The following is a 27,532-nucleotide window of genomic DNA, read 5'->3' on the forward strand; positions in this document are numbered from 1 at the left end:
AATTGGTTTAGATCAAGGCTATGGACTGTGTCTTTTTTATCGAGGCTACCTCTCAGCCTCCTGGTAAACATCCTTGATTCCATTTGATTGTTTCCTCCCCTTCCTTTTGACTCTATAGACACCCTGTTCTATTTGCCATATTCAGAATTTTCTCTGCTCAGGTCTGGCTGGCTGCCACTCCAACCACGTTATAGACTGAATGCTTGTGTTCTCCAAAATTCATTTGAGGAAACCCTATCTTCCAATGTTCCCATGTACTTGGAAGTGGGCCTTTGGGGAGGAAATTAGGTAATGAGTATGGGGATTACATGATCTGATTAGCGCCCTTATAACAAAGAATCATGAGGTTCTCTCCCCGCCTCCTCCCTTTCCCAAAAATATGAGGACACAGTAAGAAAGTTGCCATCTGTAAAACTGCCAGAGGACCCTTACCAACAACCCAACAGTGCTGGCACGAGCTTTTGGACTTACAGCTTCCAGAAACGGGGAAAAATAAACGCTCTTGTCTTAGCCAACCAGTCTATGGTAATTTTGTTATAGCAGCCTCAGCTAAGACAAACCATGGTGCTCATCACTATGGTATGTACTTGGGCTTCTGATGTTTAAATGCCAACAGGTGGCCTCCATGCGTCAGGGTCTATAATCCCCAGTACTATCAGGGCATCCAGTTCTTCAATGATACATCACATCTTTGGCCCTTGCCTGCAGCAGAGAGTCCACCAATGAACATTCAAGAACGATGGGATTCCTCTCACCAGTGCATATTCTTAATGTTTAGTAATTTTCTTCCAATACCTTAGAAGTGTAACTCAAAGAGAGGAAGTGAAGGCTCCTCTAGCTGAGATTTCAAGGGGTAACAGGAAAGTTTATACCTTCTTTTTGAAGCAAATATAAGGGATTAAAAACAAAGCCAAAGTGAAAACAAGATTAGGATGCAGATTTTATGCTTTCTAGTATTCTGGTCCAACTCATTGAACAGACGGATGTCATTTCTAGAAGCAATGAGCAATTTCATCATCTAATAGTCAATTTCACATTCCATTTATTATCATTTTTAGTATTATACTTTATGTTTTCTTTGTTATTTGAGAAATGATAATACAAGCTTTCTTTACAAAATTGAAAAGATAGAGGATATAATGAAAAGTATGTGTCCCTTCCATCCCTAATGCCAAGCTGTTCTCCCCAGAAGGAACCAATGATACCACTTTCTAATGAATCTTCCAGAGGCATTCTATGTATACATATATATGAGTGCACATAATAATTGCATTTTTTATGGTGAACAGATTATACAAGCTGTTTTGTACCTCATTTTTTTCACTCTACTATATATCTTCAAGGTTGTTCTATATTTATACATATAAACCTCCACTCCAATTTATTTACCGGCTACATAGTATTCCAGTATATATTCCAGTATACTGGCTACATAGTATTCTAGTGTATATATTCCATATATTCCAGTATATGTACATGGAAAATGTATATTACCAATTTATATAGATGGACATTTAAGTAGTTTCCAATCTTTTGCCATTAAAAGGGATGCCTCAATGGTCCTCTTGTATGTATGTATGTATATATACATATATATGATTTTGCACACATATATTTCCTAAAAGTGAACATACTATATCAAAGTGTCCATGCATTTATTCTGTCTCATGTGGGCCAGGCATTGATATTTTCTAGTAACTACTTTTTATATTTAAAGATTTGCTGAATGAAAGTGAAAAGCATTCACACCAAACATAGGCCAGAGCATGTACATATATTATGCATCTATAATTTCTTTAAAAGGAGAGCTACTTCTTTTTAAATAGGGAGCTCACACCGCTCACAATATGACCAAGAAGTTTGCCTGGAGTGCACAATAGTGAAGAGATCTCTCTGCCAAATTTGTCCAAGGCTAGTGCCAGCCAGGGAGTATCGTCATCTTTAGTATTATCAATCATATTTTTCAAATGATTTATCTCTGCATTCACCTCCTCAGATTTCTTTCTAAATCCTTCTTTAAGCAGAGCTTCCTGGACCTAAACAAAAAAAAAAGTGAGAAGGGAAGTAAAACTTTTTAAATCCCCTTTTTTTTTCAAGGATTACATTTTGTCAAACTTTAAAACTTTGTCAAACTATCTTTGTTTCACTCCTAAAATTGTTCTTTCTTACTCAGTCATGAAAGGAGAATTTTGTAACACAGAATATCTACTGGTTTGGATCTGAACACTAAGAGAAAGTATAGTTTACAGCCTTACTAATATTCACATACCTTTGGGTTTTGCCAAAAAGCTAAGCCTGACATGAGGACAAATATATGTTCCAGCCAAAAAATGAGAGGTGAGAGGTAACCTTGGTCTGATTGCACTAATTCTCAGTCCCACTCAGGATGGTGCAGTCACCCAAATCATAGAAATCTGTTATAAACACATCCAGATGGACAGTGAGAGAATTCCCTCTATGCCACATGATAGCTTGGGTATCTATCCACACCTGGAGACAATGCAGCAAGTTTAGAAGCCGTTGCCTGTCTATGTTTTTAAGTCTGGACATTTCTGATAGTTTTATGACAGCACAGATCTACCTCAGGGTCTTTGGGTGGTAGCAAGGTTCCTGGTAATTGGCAGTGATCCTGGTAAAGCAAACCAGTTGCTGCTCATATTAAATATATGTGGTTGGGATATCTGTTTCATGAAGCCTCATGAGATCATTTACAAATTCTCAAAATGGATATCCAAACACTATTTATATTCTCCAAGGGATTGGAGGGGCCATAATCATGCTGAACTCTCCAGAATCTACTTATAGAGTAGAATTCAAAGGCTTTGGAAGGATTCAAAGGCTTCAGGGTTTTAATAAATCACAAGCAGTAAATGGCAGTGGTGCTTCCCCCCATAGTCTTGCTGTAACCTGCGCCCATCCCTTCCTGCTGTACAAGGGTAATGACCGTCAAGCACTACTAAGGCCACAGCCTGCCCTACCTTCAGCTTGTGCTCCAACATCATATTCTGCTCTCTCAGCAGGTTTTCTCTTTCCCTCGCCAGCTTCTCTGTCAGCTGGGCTATGTTCTCCTGGAGGCTCCTCTGTTGTGCTTCCATCTGCTGCTCCTGCTCTTGCAGTTTCTGTTTCAGCAGCTCCTGTTCCCTCTCAGCTGTCTCCCTCCTGGCCCGCTCCTCTGCCCCAAGAAAGTTTTAGAGAGGGATGAAAATAAGGTAAGGACTGATCTCTACCCTCCTGACCTCAGAGACCAAATAAAATTGGAAAGGGAGGTAGGAAATCTCTGAAATCCACCCCCTGACCGTGTCCACACCACCAAGAGCACATTTCAGAATGTGATGGGAGAGGCTCTGTCTGGCTGACGTCTAACCATATCCAACCACAACTCCCCTTGCTGTTTTTGGATGTAGCAGAGTTGTTCCACACATGGAGAAGAGGCTCCTGGTTATCAGGAAGGTTTTGCTCTCACACCTGTCAGAGGGACTGCAGGACCACCAGAGCCCTACGCCGTACCTACTACAGCCTTCTCCCCATCAGTGAGGGCTTTATCTGCCTGCAGGATGGATTTCTCTATTGCCACCTGTGACAGCAGAAAGCTCTGGAGGACTTCGTTTGCCTGAGGAACCAAGAAGGAGCACAGAACTTACAATCCCATTGAGGAGATTAGTGCTGCAAAAACAAGTATGTCCATGTAATTTTTGCTTCATGTTTAAAATTCTACAGTGGTTCACTACAACAAGCCTAAGCTCCTTAGAGTGACCTGTCTTCCTCCAGTATCTAGCCCCGTGCTACTTCCTTCTACCGACTCCAGATTCCAGCCAGTCAGAACTATGTTCAGTTCTACAAACCCAGGATCTCTGGTGCTTTTATATATTTCTCTTCCCAATGTGAAATACTGCCTCTAAAATGTGCTGCTGTTTTCCTCTGCTACTTGCTGTCTGTAACTTTAAGCAAGTTAGTTTAACCTGCTAAGCCTCTCTGTTCAGATCTTTAAAATGTTGACAATTAAGTGTAGATGCTTCTTAATGTTATTTGAAGGATTAAAGAGTCTAGCGAAAGAGCTTTATTGCCTATGGCTATAGGCAATAACAGTTCAAAATATGTCAGCTGCATTCTTATTATCATTATTACTTTTTTATTATTACATTTGTTACTATCACCTATGTAGCCCATTTTCACAGGTTCACAAGTGTTATAACTTTGTATGCAATTGTCTGTGTATTGGACTTCCTCTCTTGTGATCAGCCTTGAGTACAAAGACTCTGATTTGTAAATCGTCTGCACTTGGCACATCAAAAAGCATGTTGTTGGATGAAGAAATGAACAATTTCTGTTCTGTCTCATGAATTTTAGAAATCCATAGTCATTTTCTGGGAATGGACATTTCTCCTCAGGAATAAAGAACATTGTACGGACCTCAAGAGCTAAAGCTGTCATGATATGCCCATGCTCTCTCATTACCCACACCTGGTGCTGTGCTCTCAGATTTTCAGAAGACCCCCTTGACTCTATTCTGTAGACTCCCCATGCTCCCCTTATTCCTCACCTTCACTCCTTTCCTGGGCACTTGGCAATAGTCCCTTTTAAGCATTTCCTTTGCTTTCCTGTAGAGTTCATGACCTCCAGGAACAGAAAAAGTGCCTGCTGAAATACTTTCCATTAGGGCCTTGGAAAGCTCATGAAGTTTATCCTGGCAGTATTTGACAGATGCCTGTTCATTCTGCAGCAAGAAACCCTCCTTCTTATCCTTTATGATTTCCTGCAAGGGAAATGTAGAGGGATGTCACCAGAAGCAAGGAACAGAGGAGATAAATTTCCAAGGAATCTGATAGAAGGATTGGTCTGACTGTGGTCCTCATGAGAAAAGCATTCTGTTGGAGTACAGGGAATAAAATAGTAATCACAAGATTTGATCTATTCACAATCTTGAAAACTCTCTGTAAGACCACAGGAAAGTTTCTTAGCCTCCCTTCAGGTTCTTCATCTGAAATGTTGGAGTTACATTATCTAATCTCTGTGGTTCCTTGCAGCTGCAACATTCAGTGATTCTATATTCAATGATACGAGGAGCAACCTAAGTGGAAAATGGCCTGGAATGAGGGGCTGATAAGAGAAATTTTGGTTGCTGGTCATGGGAGTGCGTTCACAGGAAAAGAAACCAGCTTCAGAATGACTTTTGGGTGCTCTGGCCAGTCTTGAAATCCACAGAAGTATTTACTTTATGAAGATATCTATACTGATTTTACATCAGAAATGAGAGACATTTCCAGATAAATTGCCTGAGGTTTGGCAGAAAAAAGAAGGAAATGTAGTCCTTTGAAGTCCTATCCCTGATGGGAACACAGACTACTTTATCCTTGAGAGACGGATGAGCCCTGGGTTCAGTAAAGGCTCTGCTAGGCTTCTGACAGATGCCTCTTCATTCTGTCATATTCTCCCCTTCTTCAAGAGGAGGGGACAAATAGTAAATACTAAGAGAAATTACCACAAGATTCTTCTGGAATTCTTGATTTTCATCCTTGAAGGAGTGCTCCATGAAGATTGCAATGGCTTCCCTCTCACAGGCTGCGTGCACCTCCAGAAGCTCCTGGAGCGTGTCCGTGGGGAGCCTCAGTCGCTGGGTCATCTGCTCACTGTAGTGGTCGGCTGCCTTCTGCACAGCCGCTGAGTTCTCCAGCTGGGCCAGAGTTGTCACTGCATTCTCCAAACAAGGTACAGCTCCGGTATTGATGGTATCCACATAGGTCACAACCAGAGTCCTCAGACCTGAATAAGCCAGGACATTTAAGGGATAAATATTAAGTTATCAGTCAGTAGGCACCAGGATTCTGAGGCTACATTTCTAAGGTCTCACACACACACACACACACACACACCACTTCCCCCTTCTACTATCCCTACCTTCATTTTCCTACTGACTCTTCATTTTTATGGTTTTCCAGCCCAGAGGGCTGAAAAAAATTAAAAATTTACCTGTGTGTAAAATACTAGGGGATATCTGAAATATTGAAAGCAAGATAGATTACAGAGGTATTGAGATGAGACAGGGTATATCAGATTATATCAGATTATATTTATTCCCAATTCTGAGGCTTTGAATGGAATTTTCAGTGATTTATGGGCTAATATTTATTTTTGGACCACTGTAAACTCCAAAAATATTTTTTGTATTCTCTTTGTGAAGAACGCTTACTCTACAAGACTTCCCCTGAGAAAATGGAATTTTGTTTTTATACCCAGATAGTGAATTTTTTTCTTAGTGTAGGAATTTTTCAGATAAGTGGAAGCCACAGATTTCAGTGACAAAACTTGCAATTTGGGGGAGAGATTTTTAAATCTCCAAAAGTAAGATAAGTATAAAATATACACATTTCTTCATGGAGTATGAATGTCTGTAGAACCTAAATTCCATACAGAATCAAACAAAACTACTGAAAAACACATATATAAAATATTCAACGGGCCCACGGAAATGGGAAAAAGAGTCTCACGGTTCCCAGTGACTGTGATTCCCTCTCTGAGGGTCTTGGTTTTTGCATTGGTGAAGATGTAAGAACAGAAATTGTTCATTTGTTCCAGGAATTTAGGATCCAGTTGGTCTTCAGACACATTCTCAATATCAGCTAGAAGTTCTTTGTCATTTGTTGGCCGGTCAAAGACAAAACATTTCCGTGTTGGAAAGAAATGCCTGATACACTCTCTGGGTAGATTTGATGTTTGGGCTTTGGGATTCTTGCCTGAGGGACAGAAAAACAGAGATTAGACTGGGAAGAGTCTTGGGACAAGGGAGCTAATGGTTTTTATGACAGGGATTTGTGTATCTTTGCTGTCTTCTATGTTTATAACTCCTTTAACATAGACATTCAGTACTTCTATGCACATCAAACTTATACCAATGATGTAACTCTGGAGAGAAATTTGGGGAGACTTCTGATCCAGTAAAAGAAACCTATGGCTGGTATCCCCAGACCTGCACATGGTAGAGTAGCTGTCTATTAGATGTTTACTGAACTAATGGCTAAAAGAATGAAAGGTCAAGTGTAACTTTTTGCTCCACTTAATCTCATGTAGGAATTGAGCTGTGGGACTAAAAAGAAGAGCCACAAAAAAGGGATAGTGAACAATATCAGGAATATTAGGAATGACACCAGATTATTTAGGGAAAACGATTTTGATGCTAAAAAATAACTGGTACAGAGTTAGCTAATTTTTAGTAAAAAATACTGAAGGGTAAATGTACCTAAAATGTAATTTTAAGATGTCACCACTAATCAATAACCTCTTTGACATAAAGGATTATATTTGATCTGACAGTTGTCTTCTCCCGCCTAGCCAATTTCTCAACAAATATTTTGAGAAAGCATAAATAGAAAAATGAAAACAAAAAGGAATATATCAGAATTGATATATCTTTCAAGATTTCATCAGATGTACCCACTGTAAATGTAACCCATTAAAATAATTTATTAATTTGTAATTCAAGCATGGGTAAATATATGGGAATTAGGAGAAAGCTGTGATATGGAATGTAAAATGAATGTTCTAAAAATTATTGGAAATACTGAAAAGGCATAGATTGAAAAGACACACACTTCTTCAGGATTACTTAGAACATAAAGTCATTTTGTAGATGATATACTATACAGGATAAGAAAGTTCCCTCTTTGAGAAAAATAATACCTAACTATGTGAAACGCACTTTTTTTTTTTCATTAGATTGACTTTTCATTTTAATTTCATGTCTAACAAGTATCTTGTCAGTTGTTTTCCTCAACAAAAAAAGCAGAAGCCAAAATAGGGAACTCAAGTGTCTGGTCTTTAGAAGATTTAGCACCCATTGTAATCTGGATGCTAAGTTATAAATGGTATGAAAAACAAATTGGTTTTGAATAATTTCACTTTATCTTACACTTTATTTTTCTTAAGAGAACTTAGACTCCAGTCGCTAGAGCTTTGCAATCTGCTTTCCAGCCACAATTTCTACAGACTTTGATCTAGTCTCAAATACAAATGCAGCCCCAGAGATGGTGGACGGTGTGTAGTAGATCCCACCCTCTATTGGACCATCCACTGTCCAGGCCATGCTCTGATACCTGGAATCAGCTTCAAGGCATTCTCCAGGTACTCATCTTCTGTGATAGGGTGACCGTTTAACATCAGCTCCAGGGTGAAATCCCGTACAGTCCAGATAAAGTCTGGAAAGAAACTCACAAACTCTGTGGAATCTTCTACATCATCAGGTCTTGAAGAGGACTTGGCCCTGATGAGTTCTGTGAGCTCTGTCACATAACTAGGAACTTGGTTAAGCAAAAGAAAACCCCTACACACAATTCCCACATTTCCCTAATTAAAAAGTATTATATAAATCACTCTCTTTTGCCGTGAGTCCCCTCCACTCCGCTAAAGGCAACTAAATAACAGGGAAGGAGAAACTGACTCTATCTCCATTCCCAAAAACTCAGTGAAACTTGGTGGTTCAGTTCCTGGAAGGATACTGCAGTTGCTCCAAGGCTTGGTGGTTGATGGTGCTCATGCTGTTGTAAACAAAGCTGCTACATAGAAGCACAGCCAGGGCAAAGATCCACGAGTCATTCTTAGGGTCACCCTAGAAAGCACATTTGAATACGAGATTTAGGAGTTTACTCCTAAATTAGAAATTCATTCATACACTTATTCTATCATATTTTCATTTATTATTTCAGCTGACATACTCACCATGCAAAGAAATTGTTTGAAGAGAAACATAAATACAGATAACAGCTTTGACAATTACAAAGACATTTTTATGTTTCCAATTTTTTCATATATAAAATTGTTCTTATTTTCATAGTGCTTTTTTTTCCCCTCAATTGGATGAAGTAAAATAACATATACATAAAATCTAGTACAGTACTTGGTGTGTAATTATGTATTCAATGATGAGTGTTAGCACTTATTCATTCTACAAATATTTATTAATCATAGCCCATATAAAATATACCACAGTTGGCATAACTGGGTATTTAAATTATATCCAATCAATAAATATCTGCAGGAAGTTACTGAACGCTCCCCACTGTTTCTTAGATTTCAAAAAGCCATGTTAAAAATGACAATTATTCCTTTCAAGATGCCTATTTCAAAGCAGTGACAAACATCCATAGCAATAAATGCAACAAAGATGACAGTACCTGTAAAAAGCTTATATCTTAGTAATGTATATAAGCAGTTGAACTTATAGCTATAATATTAAATTAAAATTTATGTTTGTCAAGGAAGAATAGAGCTATGAAAGTTGGAGAAAGAATCTATGATATGAAAGCTTCCTCAAAGTCTTGAACTGAGTATTAAAGAATTGGTGGAATGTGGAATTGAAGAAATGAAGGTGGTCCCATAGATAAAAACACTCACAGAAGCAAAATTAGACATGGGAGAATACAGGGGTCTTGTAATGAAAACAGAGTTATTTCATTTGACTGGAGCAGAGGGTGAGTAGAGGAGTACATTTGAGCTCTAGTGCAGCCTGATGAAGGGCCTTAAAGGCCAGGCTAATGTGTTTGTATAAATCATAGCACTGTCTAAGTAATAGCATAAATCCAGAGATCATTTCTACTATAACGGTTGTGAAGCTATTCCCTAGAACAAATGCAAAAACTGTGATTTATGTCAAGAAGAGTCTATATGGGAGTTTGTGGGGGGGGGGGTAGTCTATTCATCACTTTATTTCCCCAAAACCCAATTTTTAAAAATAATCAATTAGGATAAGAAGAAGTGGTATTTATGGCAAACAATAAATTATCAACAACAAGACTATATCATTGCTTGATATATGATTTTAAAATAAATACAGAATTTCTAATTCTCCTTTGGGAAGAAATAGAAAGCTATAGAAATTTAGATACTACTTCCAAATAAGTCTCAAAGTAAGTGGAAAAAAATAATTTATTTCATCCATTAGTAGAAACCTAAAATACCAAAAATCCATCTTAAAATGCTTCTTGTAGGACAAACACATGCCTTTATAGAAACAGCACATTCCGAGGTATCTTACAGCATTCTACAATGCTCTGTGAGCAGTTGATGAACTTCATCATAGAAAATATAAACCCATCTCTTAACTCCAACCCTCAAGTACATTCTTCATCTGGTAGCTAAGAAGGTGAATCAGAAAACTTTCTCACTCCCAGGTTGATGTTTCTCCACTTTCTTACCAAGGCATCCTTACACTTAACTGTAAATTATGGAAACTGTGAGGTGCTGCCTGGATCACCTTTCAAGACTGAAGGACTTAGTCCCCCAGCTGTTGGGAGTGCTGGTGAAAGACAGTCTTCAGGTGTCAGCCCTCTTAATTAGAAAGGCTTCCAGAGCAGGCTTTCAATAATTTATCAGCACCCTTGTCCCAACTCAGGATAACTCAAAAGGACCATTCAACCTAGAGCTCACATGGAATTGACAGAAGTTGGAGATTGCAACACAGCACTTCTTCCTCTCTCCAACCTGCTTTTTTACCAATCATACTTTATTAAACCTGACTGCATATGTGTGGTCTTGTCAACTGGACTAAAGACTCTTTGAGGACAGGACCTTTATTTTGGTCACTGATATCTACAGTACTAAGCCCAAAGGTCTAGAATTCAGTTGTTCAACAATTATTTATTAAATGCAATCAAGTCATCCACACAGTGCCAAGAAATAAAAGATTTTATCTAACATACCATGATACCTTACCTAGAAGTGAGATTCAAACAAACCATAGTCTGCCTCATTTACTATAGGTGATTGCTAGACTTTACAAATAGACTACAGCAGTTGAATGTCTATGATCGTCAAGCAATAAGGAGAAAATCCAGAATAAAAAGGATTTATCTGTGATTTTCTGCCTTACCTTTTCCACATCGCCCAGGCCCTCTGTGTCCAGAAGGACCAGGGTATGTTCTGACTTGGAAGGGTGAGGCACACACCACATCCAGATGCCCTTTGTTTCAGACTGCACTGTAGAGCCCAGAGGGAAACCTGCAAGGGGAGGGGAAAAAGCAACATTCAGTTACAGCAGATAATCTAAGCAGCCCAGGGGCTACAGAGTCAGACTTACTGGAGTGTAAGTACCCCAGCATACAACATGGTGCTTTCTCTATTTCTTCAAGAATGTCCTACTTTGTCACCTATTTCAAGGAGGAGGGGATATTAATTGTGAGACTGATGCCAAGCAAGGGATGAAAAAGGAGACAAAGAGGTATCCATGAATCAGACAAAACAGAGGTCTCAGATAACCATAAGAAGAGTATTTTGAAAGAATGGTGAGGTTCAGAGGCAGAGAGAAGTGGATAGCAGTAAGATATGGGCAGGTAAAAAAGTGGAAAAAAGAAATTGAGATTATATTTTTTGCCAGACAAAATAATTTTTGAAAATGGGGAGAGGTATTAGCCACAATAGGATATGAAGTCCAGGAAGGATTTTTAAGATGATAGATAATGAAACATCTTTATATGTTGATGAGAATATTCCATAAAAAACCAAAATGTGTTTTGAGAGAGAGAAGACACAACTGCAAGAGCCCAGTACTTAAGCAGGTAGAAGAAGGTACGATTTTTTGCATACATAGGAGAAATTTTGTTTTATAGGAATAAAACAAAAAATATGACAACAGATCACAATAAGGTAGTGATTTAGTGGTGAGAATTAGAAGTGAAATGTTGGCTTATTGAGAGGAATTTGGTTCTCCCTTCACATGACCAGGGAAGAAAATTAAGAGGCTGAGATATCAGCTAGAGTCAAACAAATGGATCCTGACCAAGTACAACACTCACCATGGTTCTGTCCTGTAAGACGGTTCATCAAGTAGGATTTGCCTGTACGATACAGTCCTACAATGGCCACCACCACCAATGGCTGAGAAATCTTCTCAAGAATCTGTAGAGCTTTCTGGTTCACTGACAGCAGCTCATTGTCATTTTCCACCAGACAAATGGGGTCCATCATGTTGGGTCCAGATGCCATGTCAACCTGCTAACCTAGAAGTGCTTCCTTGTAGAAATAAGATTATAAAGTCATTCCCTAACTCAGAGTCATACAAGCATTTGTCAACGTTGGACTTGGTTAGATTTCTGTACTTTCCATGAGATGAAAGCTAACCTAGAATTAGCAGACTACAGAGGTTTTCCTCCATCATTCCCTCAAATCTCTGATGATGTTTGTAGTGAAACACAGGCTATTATCACTCTCTGTAGTTTTACTTCAATAATAATAATAAAATTCAAGTTATTTTTACTACACACTGAAGGTCTACGATATACCAAGCTCTATGATACATAAAGTACATACCCACCTAAACTCATACTTAAAAGAACCAACCATGCTATTAGAGACATGGAACATTCAGCTTCATCTCCCAACCTCTGGGGATCAGAGAAGAGCTGAAAGTTGTGTAATCATCAATGACTAATTGTTTAATCAACCATCCCTATTTAATGAAGACTTCATTTAAAAAACTGAAAAACCCTAATTAAAAGGGTTCAGAGAGATTCTGACTTGATGAACATGGAGGTGGTCAAAGGATGGCATGTCTAGAGGGGACATGGAAGCTCCACACCCCTTTCTTACCTTTCTCTATGCATTTCCTCTATCTTGCTGTTCCTGGGTTGTATCTTTTTTTAATAAACCAGTAATCTAGTAAGTAAACTATTTTTCCTGATTTCTGTAAACCATCCTAGCAAATTACTGAACCTGAAGAGGAGATGGTGGGAACCTCCAATGTATAGCCAGTTAGAAGTCCAGGTGACAACCTAGACTTGTAATTGGCATTTGAACTGGGGTGCAGTCTTGTGGGACTGAGCCCTTAACCTGTGGGGTATGGACTAACTCTTGGAAATTAGTGTCAGAAGTGCTTAGTGTGAAAAAAATGCCCAGATATGTGGTGACCATAAGTGAAGTATGGAGAATAGAAAGTTGAGAGGAGAAATTGAAGTTTTCCTTTTCAGGGTGGAGACAAACAATAGATGATCAAAAGACCCAAGGAGAGACACTTTGGGAAATTAAGATATTTAAAAGCAGCACATACAGGGGAAAACTGAAAAGGCACACACAGGCTCAGGGAAGATGCATGCCCCGAAAAGCCTAAAAAGACTTTATGGTTTCTCCTTAGCTTAATCCCAAACCTCAAAACCAAGGGCTAGCTTAGTGAAAGAATTCCTTGGCACAAAGCCAGTATGCAAAGAATGGGAAAGTTAGCTGCTTTTATAAATGCCCAATTTTCAACAAAAGCAACAACAAAACAAAAATCACAAGGCATACAAAGAAATGTATGCCCATTCAAGGCACACAAAGAAAATGTGGCCCATTTAAAGGAAAAAAATAAAGTAGTATGAAACACCCCTGAAGAAATACATGCACTAAGTGTTCTAGGCAAAGACTTTGAAATAACTTTCTTAAATATGCTCAGAAAGCTAAATGAAAACACAAAGAACTAAAGATTACCAGAAGAACAACATGTGGGGACTTCCCTGGTGGTCCAGTGGTTAAGAATATGCCTCCTAATGTAGGGGACACAGGTTGATCCCTGGTCGGGGAACTAAGATCTCACATGCTGCAGGGCAACTAAGCCCATGTGCCTCAACTACTGAGCCTGCACAGCACAACTAAAGAGCCCGCATGCCTCAACTACAGAGCCCACGCGCTCTGGAGCCTGCACGGCACAACTACTGAGCCCATGTGCCATGGAGCCCACGCACTGTAACTAGAGAGAAGCCCGCGTGCCACAGTGAAAGATCCCACTTGCTGCAACTAAGACCTGAGACAGCCAAAAATTAAATAAATAAATAAATAAATAAGCTGTAACTCCATCCCATCCACACATTTCTTAAAAAAGAAAGAAAAAGAAAGAAAAGAAAAACAATATGTGAACAAAATTTTTAAATCAACAAAGTGACAAAAATAATAAAAAGGAACCCAGTAGAAATTCTGAAACTGGAAAATACAATAACTGAATTTAGAAATTTTCTAGATGGGATCAGATTTATGCAGTCAAAAGAAAGAATCAGCAAACTTAAAGCTAAGATATCTGAAGTTATCAAGTCTCAGGAGCAGAAGGAATAAAGAATTTTTTTAAAGTAATATAGCCTAAGAGATTTATGGGATATTGTCAAGTAGACAGATATATGCATTATGGAAGTCACTAAAGCATAAGGGGAGAGGCAGGGCAGAGAGATTCTTTGAGGAAATAATCACTAAAAAATTCCCAATGTGACGAAAGACATGAATCTACAAATTCAAGAAGTTCAACAACTCAAATAGGATAAATAATTAGAGACCCATGCTGAAACGTATTATAATCAAACTGTCAAAAGACAAAGAGAGAATCTTGAAAGCAACAAGAAAGAAGCAACTCATCACAACCCACCACCTAAAAGAATTAGAAAGAGAAGAACAAACAAAGCCCAAAGTCAGCAGAGGGAAGGAAATAATAAAGATCAGAGAGGAAATAAATAAAATAGAGATCAAAAAAACAATAGAAAAGATCAATAAAACCAAGAGCTGGCTTTTTGAAAGGATAAACAAAATTGACAAACCTCTAGCCAGGCTCACCAAGAAAAAAAGAGAGAGGACCCAAATAAACAAAAAAAGAAATGAAAGAGGAGAAATAACAACTGCAACTTAAGAAATACAAAATAACATAAATGGATACTATGAATAGTTATATGCCCACAAATTGAACAACCTGGAAGAAACTGACAAATTTCTAGAGACACAGAGACTGCCAAGTCTGAGTCAAGAAAAAACAAACAATTTGAACAGACCGGTCACTAGAAGTGAAATAGAATCTGTAAAAACAAGCAAACAAACAAAAAAACTACCATAAAACAAAACCCAGGACTGGATGGCATCACTGGGGAATGCTACCAAACATATAAAGAACTTATACCTAGCCTTCTCTAACAATTCCAAAAATTGAAGAGGAGGGAACACTCACAAATTCATTCTATGAGGCCACCATTTCCCTGATACCAAAACCAGACAAAGACACCACAAAAAAAGAAAATTACAGGCCAATATCTTTGATGAATATAGATGCAAAAATCCTCAACAAAATATTAACAAACTGAAATCAACAATACATAAAAAGAATCATACACCATGATCAAGTTGGATTCATTCCAGTGTCACAAGTATGGTTCAATACAGGCAAATCAATGTGTTATGCCACATTAACAAAAGGAAAGACAAAAATCACATGATCATTTCACTAGATGCAGAAAAAGCATTTGACAAAATTCAATATCCATTCATGATAAAAACTCTTGTCAAAGTGGGTATAGAGGAAGCATGTCTCAACATAATAAAGTCCATTTACAAGAAACCCATAGCCAACATAATATTTAATGGTGAAAACTTGAGAGAGCCTTCCCACTAAATTCAGGAACAAGACAAGGATGCCCACTCTCATCACTTCTCTTCAACATAGTATTGGAAGTCCTAGCCACAGCATTCAGACAAGAAAAAGAAATAGAATGTATCCAAATTGGAAAGGAAGAGGTAAAATTGTCACTATTTGCAGATGACATGATACTCTCTGTATAGAGAACCTTAGAGTCTTCACCCAAAAACTATTAGAACTAATAAATGAATTCAGCAAGGTTGCAGGATACAAGATTAATATACAGAAATCTCTTGCATTTCTATACACTAATAAAGAAATATTAGAAAGAGAAAATAAAGAAATCTCATTTAAAATCACATCAAAAATAAAATAAACTATCTAGGAATAAACTTAACAAAGGAGTTGAAGACTATACTCCAAAAACTATAAAACATTGATGTAGGAAATTGAAGATGATTCAAAGAAATGGAAAGACATCCAGTGCTCTTGGACTGGAAGAATTAATGTTATTAAAATGGCCATACTACCCAAAGCAATCTACAAATTTAATGCAATCTCTATCAAAGCATTTTTCACAGAACTAGAGCAGACAATATGAAAATTTATATGGAACCATGAAAGATCCTGAATTGCCAAAGCAATCCTGAGTAAAAAGAGCAGAGTTGAAGGTATAACCCTCCCAGCCATCAGACTACATGACAAACCTACAGTAATCAAAACGGCATGGTATTGGCACAAAAAAACAACACGTAGCTCAGTGGAACAGCATAGAGACCCCAGAAATAAGCCCACACTCATATGGTCAATTAATCTGTGACAAAGGAGGAAAGAATATACAATGCAGAAAAGACAGTCGTTTCAACAAGTGGTGTGGTGAAAACTGGACAGCCACATGTAAAATAATGAAATTAAAACATTCCCTCACACCACATACACAAATAAATTCAGAATGGTTTAAAGACCTAAATGTAAGACCTGAAACCTTGAAACTCCTAGAAGAGAACATAGGTGGAACACTCTGACATCAATTGTAGCAATATTTACTTAGATCAGTCTCCTAAGGCAAAAGAAATCAAAGCAAAAATAAACAAATGAGATATAATTAAATTTAAAAGCTTTTGCATAGCAAAGGAAACCATCAACAAAACGAAAAGACAACCTACAGAATGGGAGAAAATATTTGCAAATGATGTGACCAACAAGGGGTTAATATCCAAAATATACAAACAACTCAATCTCAAAAAGCAAACAATTCAATCAAAAAGTGCGCAGAAGGGCTTCCCTGGTGGCGCAGTGGTTAGGAATCCGCCTGCCAATGCAGCGGACACAGGTTCGAGCCCTGGTCTGGGAAGATCCCACATGCCACGGAGCAACTAGGCCCGTGAGCCACAACTACTGAGCCTGCGCGTCTGGAGCCTGTGCTCCGCAACAAGAGAGGCCGCGACAGTGAGAGGCCCGCGCACCGCGATGAAGAGTGGCCCCCGCTCACCGCAACTGGAGAAAGCTCGTGCACAGAAACGAAGACCCAACACAGCCAAAAATAAATAAATAAATTTATTAAAAAAAAAAAAAGTGCACAGAACACTTGAGTAGACGTTTTTCCAAAGAAGATATACAGATGGCTATTAGGGACATGAAGAAATGCCCAACATCACTAATTACTAGAGAATTGCAAATCAGAACCACAATGAGCTACCACCTTACACCAGTCAGAATGGCTATCATCAAAAAGATCACAAATGACAAATACTGGAGAGGATGTGGAGAAAAGGGAACACTCATACACTGTTGGTAGGAATGTAAATTGATGCAGCCATTAAGGAAAACAGCATAGAGATTCCTTAAGAAACAAAAAATAGAACTACCATATGATCCAGCAATCCCATGCCTGGGTATATATCCAGAAAAAATGAAAACTCTAATTCAAAAAAGATACATACACTCCAATGTTTTTAGCAGCACTATTTACAATAGTTAAGGCATGGAAGCAACCCAAGTGCCATCAACAGATAACTGGATTAAGAAGTTGTAGTATATAGACAATGGAATATTATTTGGCAGTAAAAAGAATGAAATACTGCCATTTGCAGCAACATGGATGGACCTAGAGAACATTGTGTTTAGTGAAATAAGTGAAACAGAGAAAGACAAATAATATCACTTATGTGTGGAAACTAAAAAATAATACAAATGAATGTATATTCAGAAACAAATACAGAAACAAAGTCACAGATGTAGAAAACAAACTTGTGGTTACCAAAGGGGAGAGAAAAGAGGGGAGGGACAAATTAGGGGTATGGGATTAACAGATAAAAAGTACTATATATAAAATAGATAAGCAACAAGGATAAAGATAAGCAGCAAGGATATAGCACAGGGAATCCACCCATTATCTTATAATAACCTTTAATAAAATATAATGTACAAAAATACTGAATCATTATGCTGTATGCCTGAAACTAACACAATATTATAAATTAACTATACTTCAATTTAAAAAAAAAAAAAATTTTTAAAGAAAAAAGAACTCTTTCCATAAAAACTGCTCTCAAAAATGAGGTAGAGCTTAAGACATTTCCAGATAAAGAAAAGCTGAGATATCCGTTACTACTAGACCTGTCCTGGTAGAAATGCTAAAGGGTTGAAATAAAGGACACTAGACAGTAACCAGAAAACCATATGAATATAGAAAGATCTCTGGGAAAGGGAATTTATCGGTAAATATAAAAACCTGTATTATTGTAATTTGGGGTTTAATTACACTGTTTATTTTCTACAGTGTACAAGAAACAAATACATAAAAATTATAAATCTATGTTAATGGATAGACAATATATAAAGATGTAATTTTGTCATTAATAAATACAGTGAAGGGAGGAAGGAAGAGCAATGAACAAGTAGAGTTTTTGTATGCATTTGAACTTAAGTTGGTATCTATTCAAAATAGATATTATACGAGTGTTAATGTAACCACCTCAGCCATCACAAAGAAAATATCTATAGAATATACACAAAAGGAAATGCAAAGGGAATCAAAATATGTCACTACAAAAAAATCAACTAAACATAAAAGAAGCAGAAATGAAGAAAATGAGAAACAAAAAGCAATAAGACATAAAGAAAATAAATAACAAAATGGCAAAAATAAGTTCTTCCTTATCAGTACTTACTTTAAATGCAGATAGATAAAACTCCCCCTAGTCATATGTAAATGGATTAACTCTCCAATGAAAAGGCATAGATTGGCAGAATGGATTTTTTTTAAAAGTGCTCCAACTATATGTTGTCTAACTCACTTTAGATCTAACGACGCACACAGGTTAAAAGTGAAAGAATGGAAGAAGATATTCTATGCAAATCGCAACGAAAAGAGAGGTGGGGTGGTTATACCTATATGAGACAAGAGAGAATGAATGTACTTCAAACATTATTAAAAGAGACAAAGAAGGACATTATGAATAGGTAAAAGAGTCAAGTCACTAGAATATAAAACAATTCTAAATATATATGCCTCAAACATCAGAGCTCCAAAATATATGAAGCAAGCATTGACAGAATTGAGCAACAGAGCACTCAAGAATAATAGGAGACTTTAAAACCCTACTTTCAATAATGGGTAGAAAAACCAGACAGAAGATCAGTAACAAAATAGAGGACTTGAACAACACTACAGATTAGTTGGACCTAACAGACATATATGGCACACTCCCATCCAACAACAGGAGAATACACATTTTCCCAGGTGTGCATGGAATACTTCCAAGGATAGACAATATTTTGGGCCACAAAACAAATCTTAAATTTTGAAAAGTCTGAAATCATACAAAGTATCTTTTCTGATCACAGTGGAATAAAACTAGAAATTAATAGCCAGAGTAAAACTGGAAACTTCACAAGTATGTGGAAAATAAACAACACACTCTTAACCAATGGGTCAAAGAAGAAATTCCAAGAAATATTAGTTAATATTTAGAGACAAATGAGAATGAAAGCACAACATAACAAAACTTATAATATGTAGCAAAAGCAATACTAAGATGGAAAGTTATAACTGTAAATGATTGCAATAAAAAAGAAAAAACCTCAAATCAACAACCTAAGTTTACTACTTAAGTAACTAGAAAAAGAAACTAAGTTCAGGGCTAGCAGAATGAAGGAAATAATAAAGATTAAGCAGAAATAAACAATAGAAAAGCAATAGACAAAAATAACAAGCATTGGTTCTTCAAAAAGATCAGCAAAATTGACAAACCTTGAGCTAGACTGACTAAGAAAAAAAAAGAAGACATATTACTAAAAACAGATATCAAAGTGGGCACATTAGTACAGATTCTATAGAAATTAAAAAAAAATTATAGGAAAGTACTATGAACAATGCTCACCAACAAATTGGATAAGCTAGGTGAATTGGACAAATTCCTAGAAACACAAACCTACCAAGACTGAATCATGAAGAAATAAGAAATCTACATAGGTTTATAACAAGTAAGGAGATTGAGTTAGTAATCAAAAAAACCTCCCAAGAAAGAAAAGCCCTGAAATAAATGTCTTCACTGATTACTTCCACCATTTAAATAACTAACACCAATTCTTCTTAAGTCATCTAAGAAACTAAAGAAAAGGAAACATTTCCTTACTGATTCTATGAGAAAAGCATTACCCTGATACTGAAGCCATACGAATATACTATGAGAAAAAAATTACAGAAAAATATCTTTTACAAACATTGATGTAAATTTCTCAACAAAATATTAGCAAAGCAAAATCAGCCACATATTAAAATGATTGCACACCATGACCAAGTGGTATTTATTCCTGAAATGCAAGGATGTTTCCACATACAATCAATGTAAAACACCACATTAAGAGAATAAAGGAGAAAAATCACATGATCATCTCAATCAATGCAGAAAAAGCACTTGACAAAATTCAATGCACTTTCATAATAAAAACACTCTTGGGGCTTCCCTGGTGGCGCAGTGGTTGAGAATCTGCCTGCCGATGCAGGGGACACGGGTTCGAGCCCTGGTTTGGGAAGATCCCACATGCCGCGGAGCAACTGGGCCCGTGAGCCACAACTACTGAGCCTGCGTGTCTGGAGCCTGTGCTCCACAACAAGAGAGGCCACGACAGTGAGAGACCCGTGCACTGCGATGAAGAGTGGCCCCCGCTCGCCGCAACTAGAGAAAGCCCTCACACAGAAACGAAGACCCAACACAGCCAAAAATAAATAAATAAGTAAGTAAATAAATAAATAAATAAATTTATTAAAAAAAAAAAAAAACACTCTTCAAGGGACTTCCCTGGTGATGCAGTGGTTAAGACACTGCAGGGGGCCCAGTTTCGATCCCTGGTCAGGGAACTAGATCCCACATGCATGCTGCAACTTAAGAGTTCACATGCCACAACTAGAGAGCCAGCGAGCCACAACTAAGACCCAGCGCAACCAAATAAATTAATTTAAAAAAAACACTCATCAAATTAGGAATAGAAAGAAACTACCTCACCATAATAAAGGCCTTATGTGAAAAACTCACAGCTAACATCATACTCATAGGTAAAATACTGAAAACTTTTCCTCTAAGATCAAGAATAAGACAAGGATGCCTGCTTCTGCCACTTTTATTCAACATAGTATTTGAGGTTCTAGCCAGACCAATTAGAAAAGATAAAGAAAAAAAGACATCCAAATAGGAAAAGAAGAGTTAAATTATTTGTTACAGATGACATTATTGTATATGTTGAAACCCTAAAGATTCCTCAAGAACACTGTTAGATCAAATAAATGAAGCCAGCAATGTTGAAAGATACAAAATAAACACATAAAACAGTTGTGTTTCTAAACACTAACAATGAAAAACATGAAAAGGAATTTAAGAAAACAATTTCATTCACAACAGTACCAAAAAGAATAAAATACTTAGGAATTAATTTAACCAAGGAGGTGAAAGACGTACAATGAAAACTATAAAACATTGCTGAAAGAAACAAAAGAAATCATAAATAAATAGAAAGACATCCAGTGTTCATGGACTGGAAGATTTAATATTGTTAAGATGTCAATACCAGAAAAGAGATTTACAGATTCGAAGCAATCTCTTTCAAAATACCAATAATATTTTTCAAAGAAATAGAAAAACTTTTCATTCTTAAATTAATATGGAATCTCAGGGAACCCTGAATAGACAAAACAATTTTGAAAAAAAATAAAGTTAAATGTATCACACTTTCTGATTTCAAAATTTACTACAAAGATACACAAATCAAAACTGTGTGGTACTAGCATAAAGACAGAAATATAAACCGCTAGAAAAGAATAAAGAGTCCAGATATAAACCCTCCCATATGTGGTCAAATAATTTTCGACAAGAGTGCCAAGACATTCAATGGGGAAAGCACAGTCTTTTCAACAAATTGTGCTGAGAAAACTTGATATTTACCTGCAAAATAATAAAGTTGGACCATTACCTTAACACTATATATAAAAATTAACTCAAAATGGATCAAAGATCTAAACACAACAGCTAAAAAAATTTTTTAATTCTTAGAAAAACAACATAGGGGAAAATCTTCATGATATAAGATTTGGCAATGATTTCTTGACTGTTACACCAAAGGCATGGGCAAAAAAATGAAAAAATAATGAATTAGACTTCATTCAAATTAATAACTTTTGAGCATCAAAAGACATCATCAACAGAGTAACAAGGCAAAAAACAGAATAAGAGAAATATTTGCATATCACACATCCGATAATGAATTAGCATCCAGAATGTATAAGAAATCCTACAACTCAAAAACAACAGCAAGGGCTTCCCTGGTGGCACTGTGGTTAAGAATCCGCCTGCCAAGGCAGGGGACATGGGTTAGAGCCCTGGTCCAGGAAGATCCCACATGCCACAGAGCAACTTAGCCCGTGCGCCACAACTACTGAGCTTGCGCTCTAGAGCCCATGAGCCACAACTACTGAGCCCTCGTGCCACAACTACTGAAACCTGCATGCCTAGAGCCCATGCTCCGCAACAAGAGAAGTCACCACAATGAGAAGCCCACGCATCACAACGAAGAGTAGCCCCCACTCACTGCAACTAGAGAAAGCCTGCATGCAGCAACCAAGACCCAATGCAGCCAAAAATAAAAAATAAAATAAATTAAAATGTATAAATTTAAAAAAAAACAGCAAAAAGAATGTGATTCATAAATAGGCAAAGGACCTGAAGAGACATTTCTCCAAAGATATACAAATAGCCAATAGACACATCAAAGGATGCTTAACATCACTAATCATTAGGGGAATATGAATCAAAACCACAATGAGATACCACCTCACACCAATTACAGTGGCTATTATTAAAAAAAAAAAGGCAAACAAGTGCTGGCCAGGATGTAGAAAAATTGGAACCTTTGTGCATTGCTTGTGGGAATGTAAAATGATGCAACCACTGTGGAAAACACTATGGTGGTTCACCAAAAAATTGAACATAGAACTACTATTTGATCCAGCAATTCCACTTCAGGGTATATACACAAAAGTATTAATAGCAGGGACTTGAACAGATATTTGTACACCAATGTTCACAGCAGCAGTATCTAAAATAGCCAAAAGGTGAAACGACGCAAATGTCCATCAAGGGATGAATGGATAAACAAAATGTGGCAAGTCATACAATGGAATATTATTCAGCTATAAAAAGAATGAAATTCTAATATGTTACATTGATGAAACTTGGAGACATTATTCTAATTGAAATAAGCCAGACACAAAAGGAAAAATATAATATGATTCCTCTTATATGAGCTACCTAAAATAGTCAAATGCATAGACAGTAAGTAGAATAGTGTCTAGCATGGGCTGCAGGGAGAGGGAATGGGGAGTTATTGCTTATTTAAAGGGTACTGAGTTCCCATTTGGGATGGTGAGAATATCTGGAGATGGATAGTGGTGGTAGTTGCACAACAATGTGAATGTACTTAGTACCACTGAACTGTACCCTTAAAATGGTTAAAATGGTAAATTTTATGTTAAATATATTTTTGCACAATAAAAAAGTTAAAAGAAAAAAAGGAGACAATCTATTGCTCTGTGCCATGCTACTGCAACCAATTAATTGGCAGAATAATCTTCTTCAAAGACATTGGTTATCCTATAAGTTCCTTTATCAATAACCAGTGGTAGCTTTCAAGTGACCATCATACACCAAAATGTGCTAACACTTTAGTGTGATCCTACGTGCTCATCTTTTACCTGCAGGTATAGAAGAGTGTTAAGTAGAAGAAGCAGCAGCTGTGTGGGAATGAGGTCAATAAAAAGGATGCAGCCTCCCTTTCAAAAAGAGAAGGCAGGAGACAGGAGAATGTCTTGTATCTTAAGGGATTCAGGCCGAAGTACTTAGCTGAGAAGGGTCAGGTTTTTTTGCAACTTAGTCCCAGAAATGAGAATAAGAATAAGAATAAAAATGCAAATATCATTTTACATTACATGGAGAGACATATACATATATTTAGAGAGAGAAAGCACATCTAGCAAAAGATCACCACTGGGTAAATCTAGGTGAAAAGGATATGAGATTTCCTTGTCATTGTTTTCCAAGGCAAAGTTTGATCTGAAAAATTAAGTATTAAAAGCACAATTATACCATGGGTCTCCTGGCATATTTTTGATTGCTATTATATTAGAAGTTTCCTATAATATCTATGCATGTTTCATTATCAGAATATATAAACATGATATTATATTCAAATATCTCAAATATTCAGTTTTATATTTATAGGTCAAATATTCAAGATGCATCTAATACTATCAAAAAAATACCAAAAAAAAAAAAAAACAACAAAACCGAAAGAACAGCTCTATCAGTTACTACTCATGTGGCCTTAAACAAGGAGTCTCACCTAGTTAAACCTAAGTTTTTAAAGATTGGGGGTGGTGGCGGTGGTGGGATGAACTGGGAGATTGGGACTGACATATATACACTAATATGTATAAAATAGATAACTAATAAGAACCTGCTGTATAAAAATAAATAAATAAAATTAAATTTTAAAAAAAGATAATTATAGGGGTAATGTGAGAAAAATTATAGGTCCAGCCAGGAGAATGTTTTGATAATAAAATTAAATACTATAAGCTTATATCCGAGCATAGCATGCAACACAAAATAGGATTTCAGTACGTTTGTTGAATTAGATGAAGATTTATCCACAATAATTGCACTGAACAAGTTGGTCTATTGGGTGCATTTGAACACAGTCTGTGAACTCTAGGTTACTAAGAAACAAGGTCTACAAATTAAAATTTTTTATCAGAGCAAAGCAGCAAGCAAATTCAAAAACTGCTCCTGCACCATCTCCTTTTGTCTAATTCTTCAGTGTGGGGAGTAAAGAATACAAAGGAAAACATGGGCCTCTAGCAGCTACATTATAATTTCTGCAATTGTCCAGTCCCCTCTTTAGAGTGAAGACTAAAGGAAGCTGTAGGAAGATGTGAGAGGAACAACTGCAAACAACTTTATATATGGAATCTAAAAAAAAAAAAAAATGGTCATGAAGAACCTAGGGGCAAGATGGGAATAAAGACGCAGACCTACTAGAGAATGGACTTGAGGACACAGGGAGGGGGAAGGGTAAGCTGGGACAAAGTGAGAGAGTGAGTGGTAGTGTATATATGGACATATATACACTACCAAATGTGAAATAGATAGCTAGTGGGAAGCAGCCGCATAGCACAGGGAGGTCAGCTCGGTGCTTTGTGACCAGCTAGAAGGGTGGGATAGGGAGGGTGGGAGGGAGGGAGATGCAAGAGGGAAGAGATATGGGGATATATGTGTATGTATAACTGATTCACTTTGTTATAAAGCAGAAACTAACACACCATTGTAAAGCAATTATACTCCAATAAAAACGTTTAAAAAAAAAAGACCCCACCCATTCAAAGGGCTAAAAATAAGATAAAAGGGGGAATCAAAAAACCCTGCAGGGGTGCCCCACACTCTCCTCTGAGTGTTTCCTTTTGCCTTTGCCTCAATAAACTGCTTCTTTGTTCTCTTTGCTCCAAAAAAACCAAAACCAAAAACAAAAACAAACAAAAAAAAAACAGATCTGCAGATCTGTGATTTCTTAGCTGTGAATAGGCTACAGAATTTTTAACTTCAATTAACAAAGTACAACTGTTCAGTCCTGCTCAGGATTGGTTTTCAAAATTTGATCTACAGAAGAATCATCCAGAGGGGTTGTTAAACCCAGATTGTATAGATTTTTTAAATGCTACAAAAGACTCCAATGTAACTATGAAAAACAGACCTACAAACACAAGGGCATGGGGGAGAAGAGAGAGGGAAGAGAGAGGAGGGGGAGCCAGAGAGAGAGAGAAGGAAAAAGAGAGAGAGTTTTGAAGAGATTTTTAATTTTTAACTAATAAAAGATCAGCTGTGTGGGGACTACATTTATCTCTACGTAGATATTTTCAGAGCTCTCGCTATGAAGCTTTCCTAAGTATGACTGATAGAAAGATTAAGAGAAACGATCTCTTTAGATGATAATTGCCTATAACCTCCTTGGCAGAGACTGTCTTATTCTCTGAATTCTAATGCCAGCCACAGAGCTTGATAAAGCAAGACAGGCAAGCTCCCATGAGGACTCTTTCGAGGAGCAGCACATCCAGGGAGACAGAGTGTGCCCCTCACTTTGCAGACCTTACTGGTCCAGAGAAGCTGAGCGTCCTTCAAACTAAAGCCAGCCATAGACCTCTGCACCCCAGACAATAAGCAACCTGCCTTTTCTCAATTGTCACTTTGAATCAGAAATCAATTTTGGGTTGCACATAAAAGAGATAGACATACCTGCTCCACACACACCAATGGCAATGATTTGGCAAAGATTTCTTGACTGTTACACCACCTTGCCTCTCACCCCTTGCTCACTTGCTCCTTGCACCTTTCTGTCCCTCCTTTATCAAAGCGAAACAGACTGAGCAAGCCAGTCTTCCCTTCTTGTAGAGTAACGGGATAAAACTGAAATTGAAAGTGAAAGTAATTCCCGCTGTTTCTGGGAGAGCAGAGTCGTGCCAGATCTGGTGACTACAGCACGAATATGGCTGTGTGGTGCAGGGTGAGAGGAAGTTAGAAAAAGCCAGTCACCCAACAGTCACATCCTAACACATTCCCCCAGCTTTCTTTGGGCCTCCCCACATTGAAGGCTTTCCTGGCCTCTCTTCTTGGTACATCTCTCCCGGGTGTAAGGTTGCTTACGGTGGCTTAAGTCTCCTGGGCAAACAAGAAAATTAGAAAATCCATGGCACAAGTGTAAGCAAAGCAGTATAAACCAAGTATATTTCAAGTATTTTTCTCTTAGCGAGGATTCCTGAGTGCTTTGTTAGTGAAGAGCTCTTAACATTTTAGCCTGTTCCCTAATATATATATATATTTAATGAAACGAGTATCTTTTATAATCATTAGAAAATAAAGATAAGTAAAGATGAAAATGAATAACCCTTCATGGTATTATCCGAGGATGCTCGCTAATGGCTTGGCATTCTTGTACTTCCCCCAAACATGGACCCTCTCCTAACATAGGTACAACCCCTTTTCTACAGAAGTTTAGCCAGTTGGACCAGTTTCAAAGGGATTTATTCAGTCAGATAGGAAAGTGATTGGGTGTGCCTGTTTGTTAGTGAGGAAGGAAATGGAGCAGCTTGTAAGAGAAAAATGGAGGTGCAGTAGGAAGACGTCCAAGGAAGTCAGGCTGTGAGAACAAAGGAGCCCTCCTCCTTCCTCCTCTTCTCCACCTTCCCCACCATTCTCCTTGTCTGTGGAAACTTTTCCATAAGAGGCCAGAGAGTAAACACTTTAGGATTTGCAGGCCACAGATCTCTGTCACAACTATTCAGCAAAAGTATCCATAGGCAATCGGTAAACAAATGGGTGTGGCTATGTTCCAGTAAGACTTTATTTACAAAAGTAAGCCATAGGGCGGATTTGGCCTATGGGCTATAGTTTGTCCACCCTTGGTTTAGGTTAAATGTGATGCCACTACATGCTAGGGGTTGTCACCGTCTCATGTATCATTGTTTTACAGGCCAAGTGAACTTTGGTCTAAGTCCAAAGTCTCAGGCTGAGTATCTGCTTCTACGGCCATTTGGGTCAAACAGTATCTAACTATCCGTATTGTTTTGGAGCAGAGAGATGGAAA

General features: G+C 37.5%; 1 protein-coding gene across 3 annotated transcripts; it reads right to left on the reverse strand.

Annotated features, from left to right (window-relative positions):
- Window positions 1-877: 877 nt before the first annotated feature.
- GBP6 (guanylate binding protein family member 6) lies at window positions 878-26,340 on the reverse strand. Of its 3 annotated transcripts, none has more exons than XM_068540251.1 (11): window positions 26,185-26,340; window positions 11,781-11,984; window positions 10,859-10,986; window positions 8,490-8,599; window positions 8,088-8,284; window positions 6,486-6,731; window positions 5,480-5,760; window positions 4,541-4,753; window positions 3,508-3,610; window positions 2,979-3,172; window positions 878-2,036 (listed from the first exon to the last, which is right to left on the reverse strand). In XM_068540251.1, the coding sequence occupies exons 2-11, from the start codon at window positions 11,968-11,970 to the stop codon at window positions 1,809-1,811; spliced, it is 1,890 nt and encodes a 629-aa protein (XP_068396352.1). In that variant the 5' UTR covers window positions 11,971-11,984; window positions 26,185-26,340; the 3' UTR covers window positions 878-1,808. The 3 variants fall into 3 exon arrangements, with proteins under 3 accessions (XP_068396352.1, XP_068396351.1, XP_068396350.1); XM_068540250.1 differs by having other exon boundaries at window positions 11,781-11,993; XM_068540249.1 differs by having other exon boundaries at window positions 879-2,036; window positions 11,781-11,997.
- Window positions 26,341-27,532: the final 1,192 nt, after the last annotated feature.

This window comes from Eschrichtius robustus, chromosome 3 (assembly GCF_028021215.1).
Source record: "Eschrichtius robustus isolate mEscRob2 chromosome 3, mEscRob2.pri, whole genome shotgun sequence".
Lineage (NCBI taxonomy): Eukaryota > Metazoa > Chordata > Mammalia > Artiodactyla > Eschrichtiidae > Eschrichtius > Eschrichtius robustus.

Bases quoted from the DNA above. Each gene is read 5' to 3' on its own strand.
- GBP6 (XM_068540251.1), bottom strand. From the start codon at position 11,970: ATGGCATCTGGACCCAACATGATGGACCCCATTTGTCTGGTGGAAAAT. The intron at 5,761-6,485 runs GTGAGACTCTTT...TGGCTTATTCAG, and splicing joins AATCACAGTCACTGGGAACC to GTCTGAGGACTCTGGTTGTG. The intron at 2,037-2,978 runs GTAGGGCAGGCT...TTTTTTGTTTAG, and splicing joins TGTTGGAGCACAAGCTGAAG to GTCCAGGAAGCTCTGCTTAA.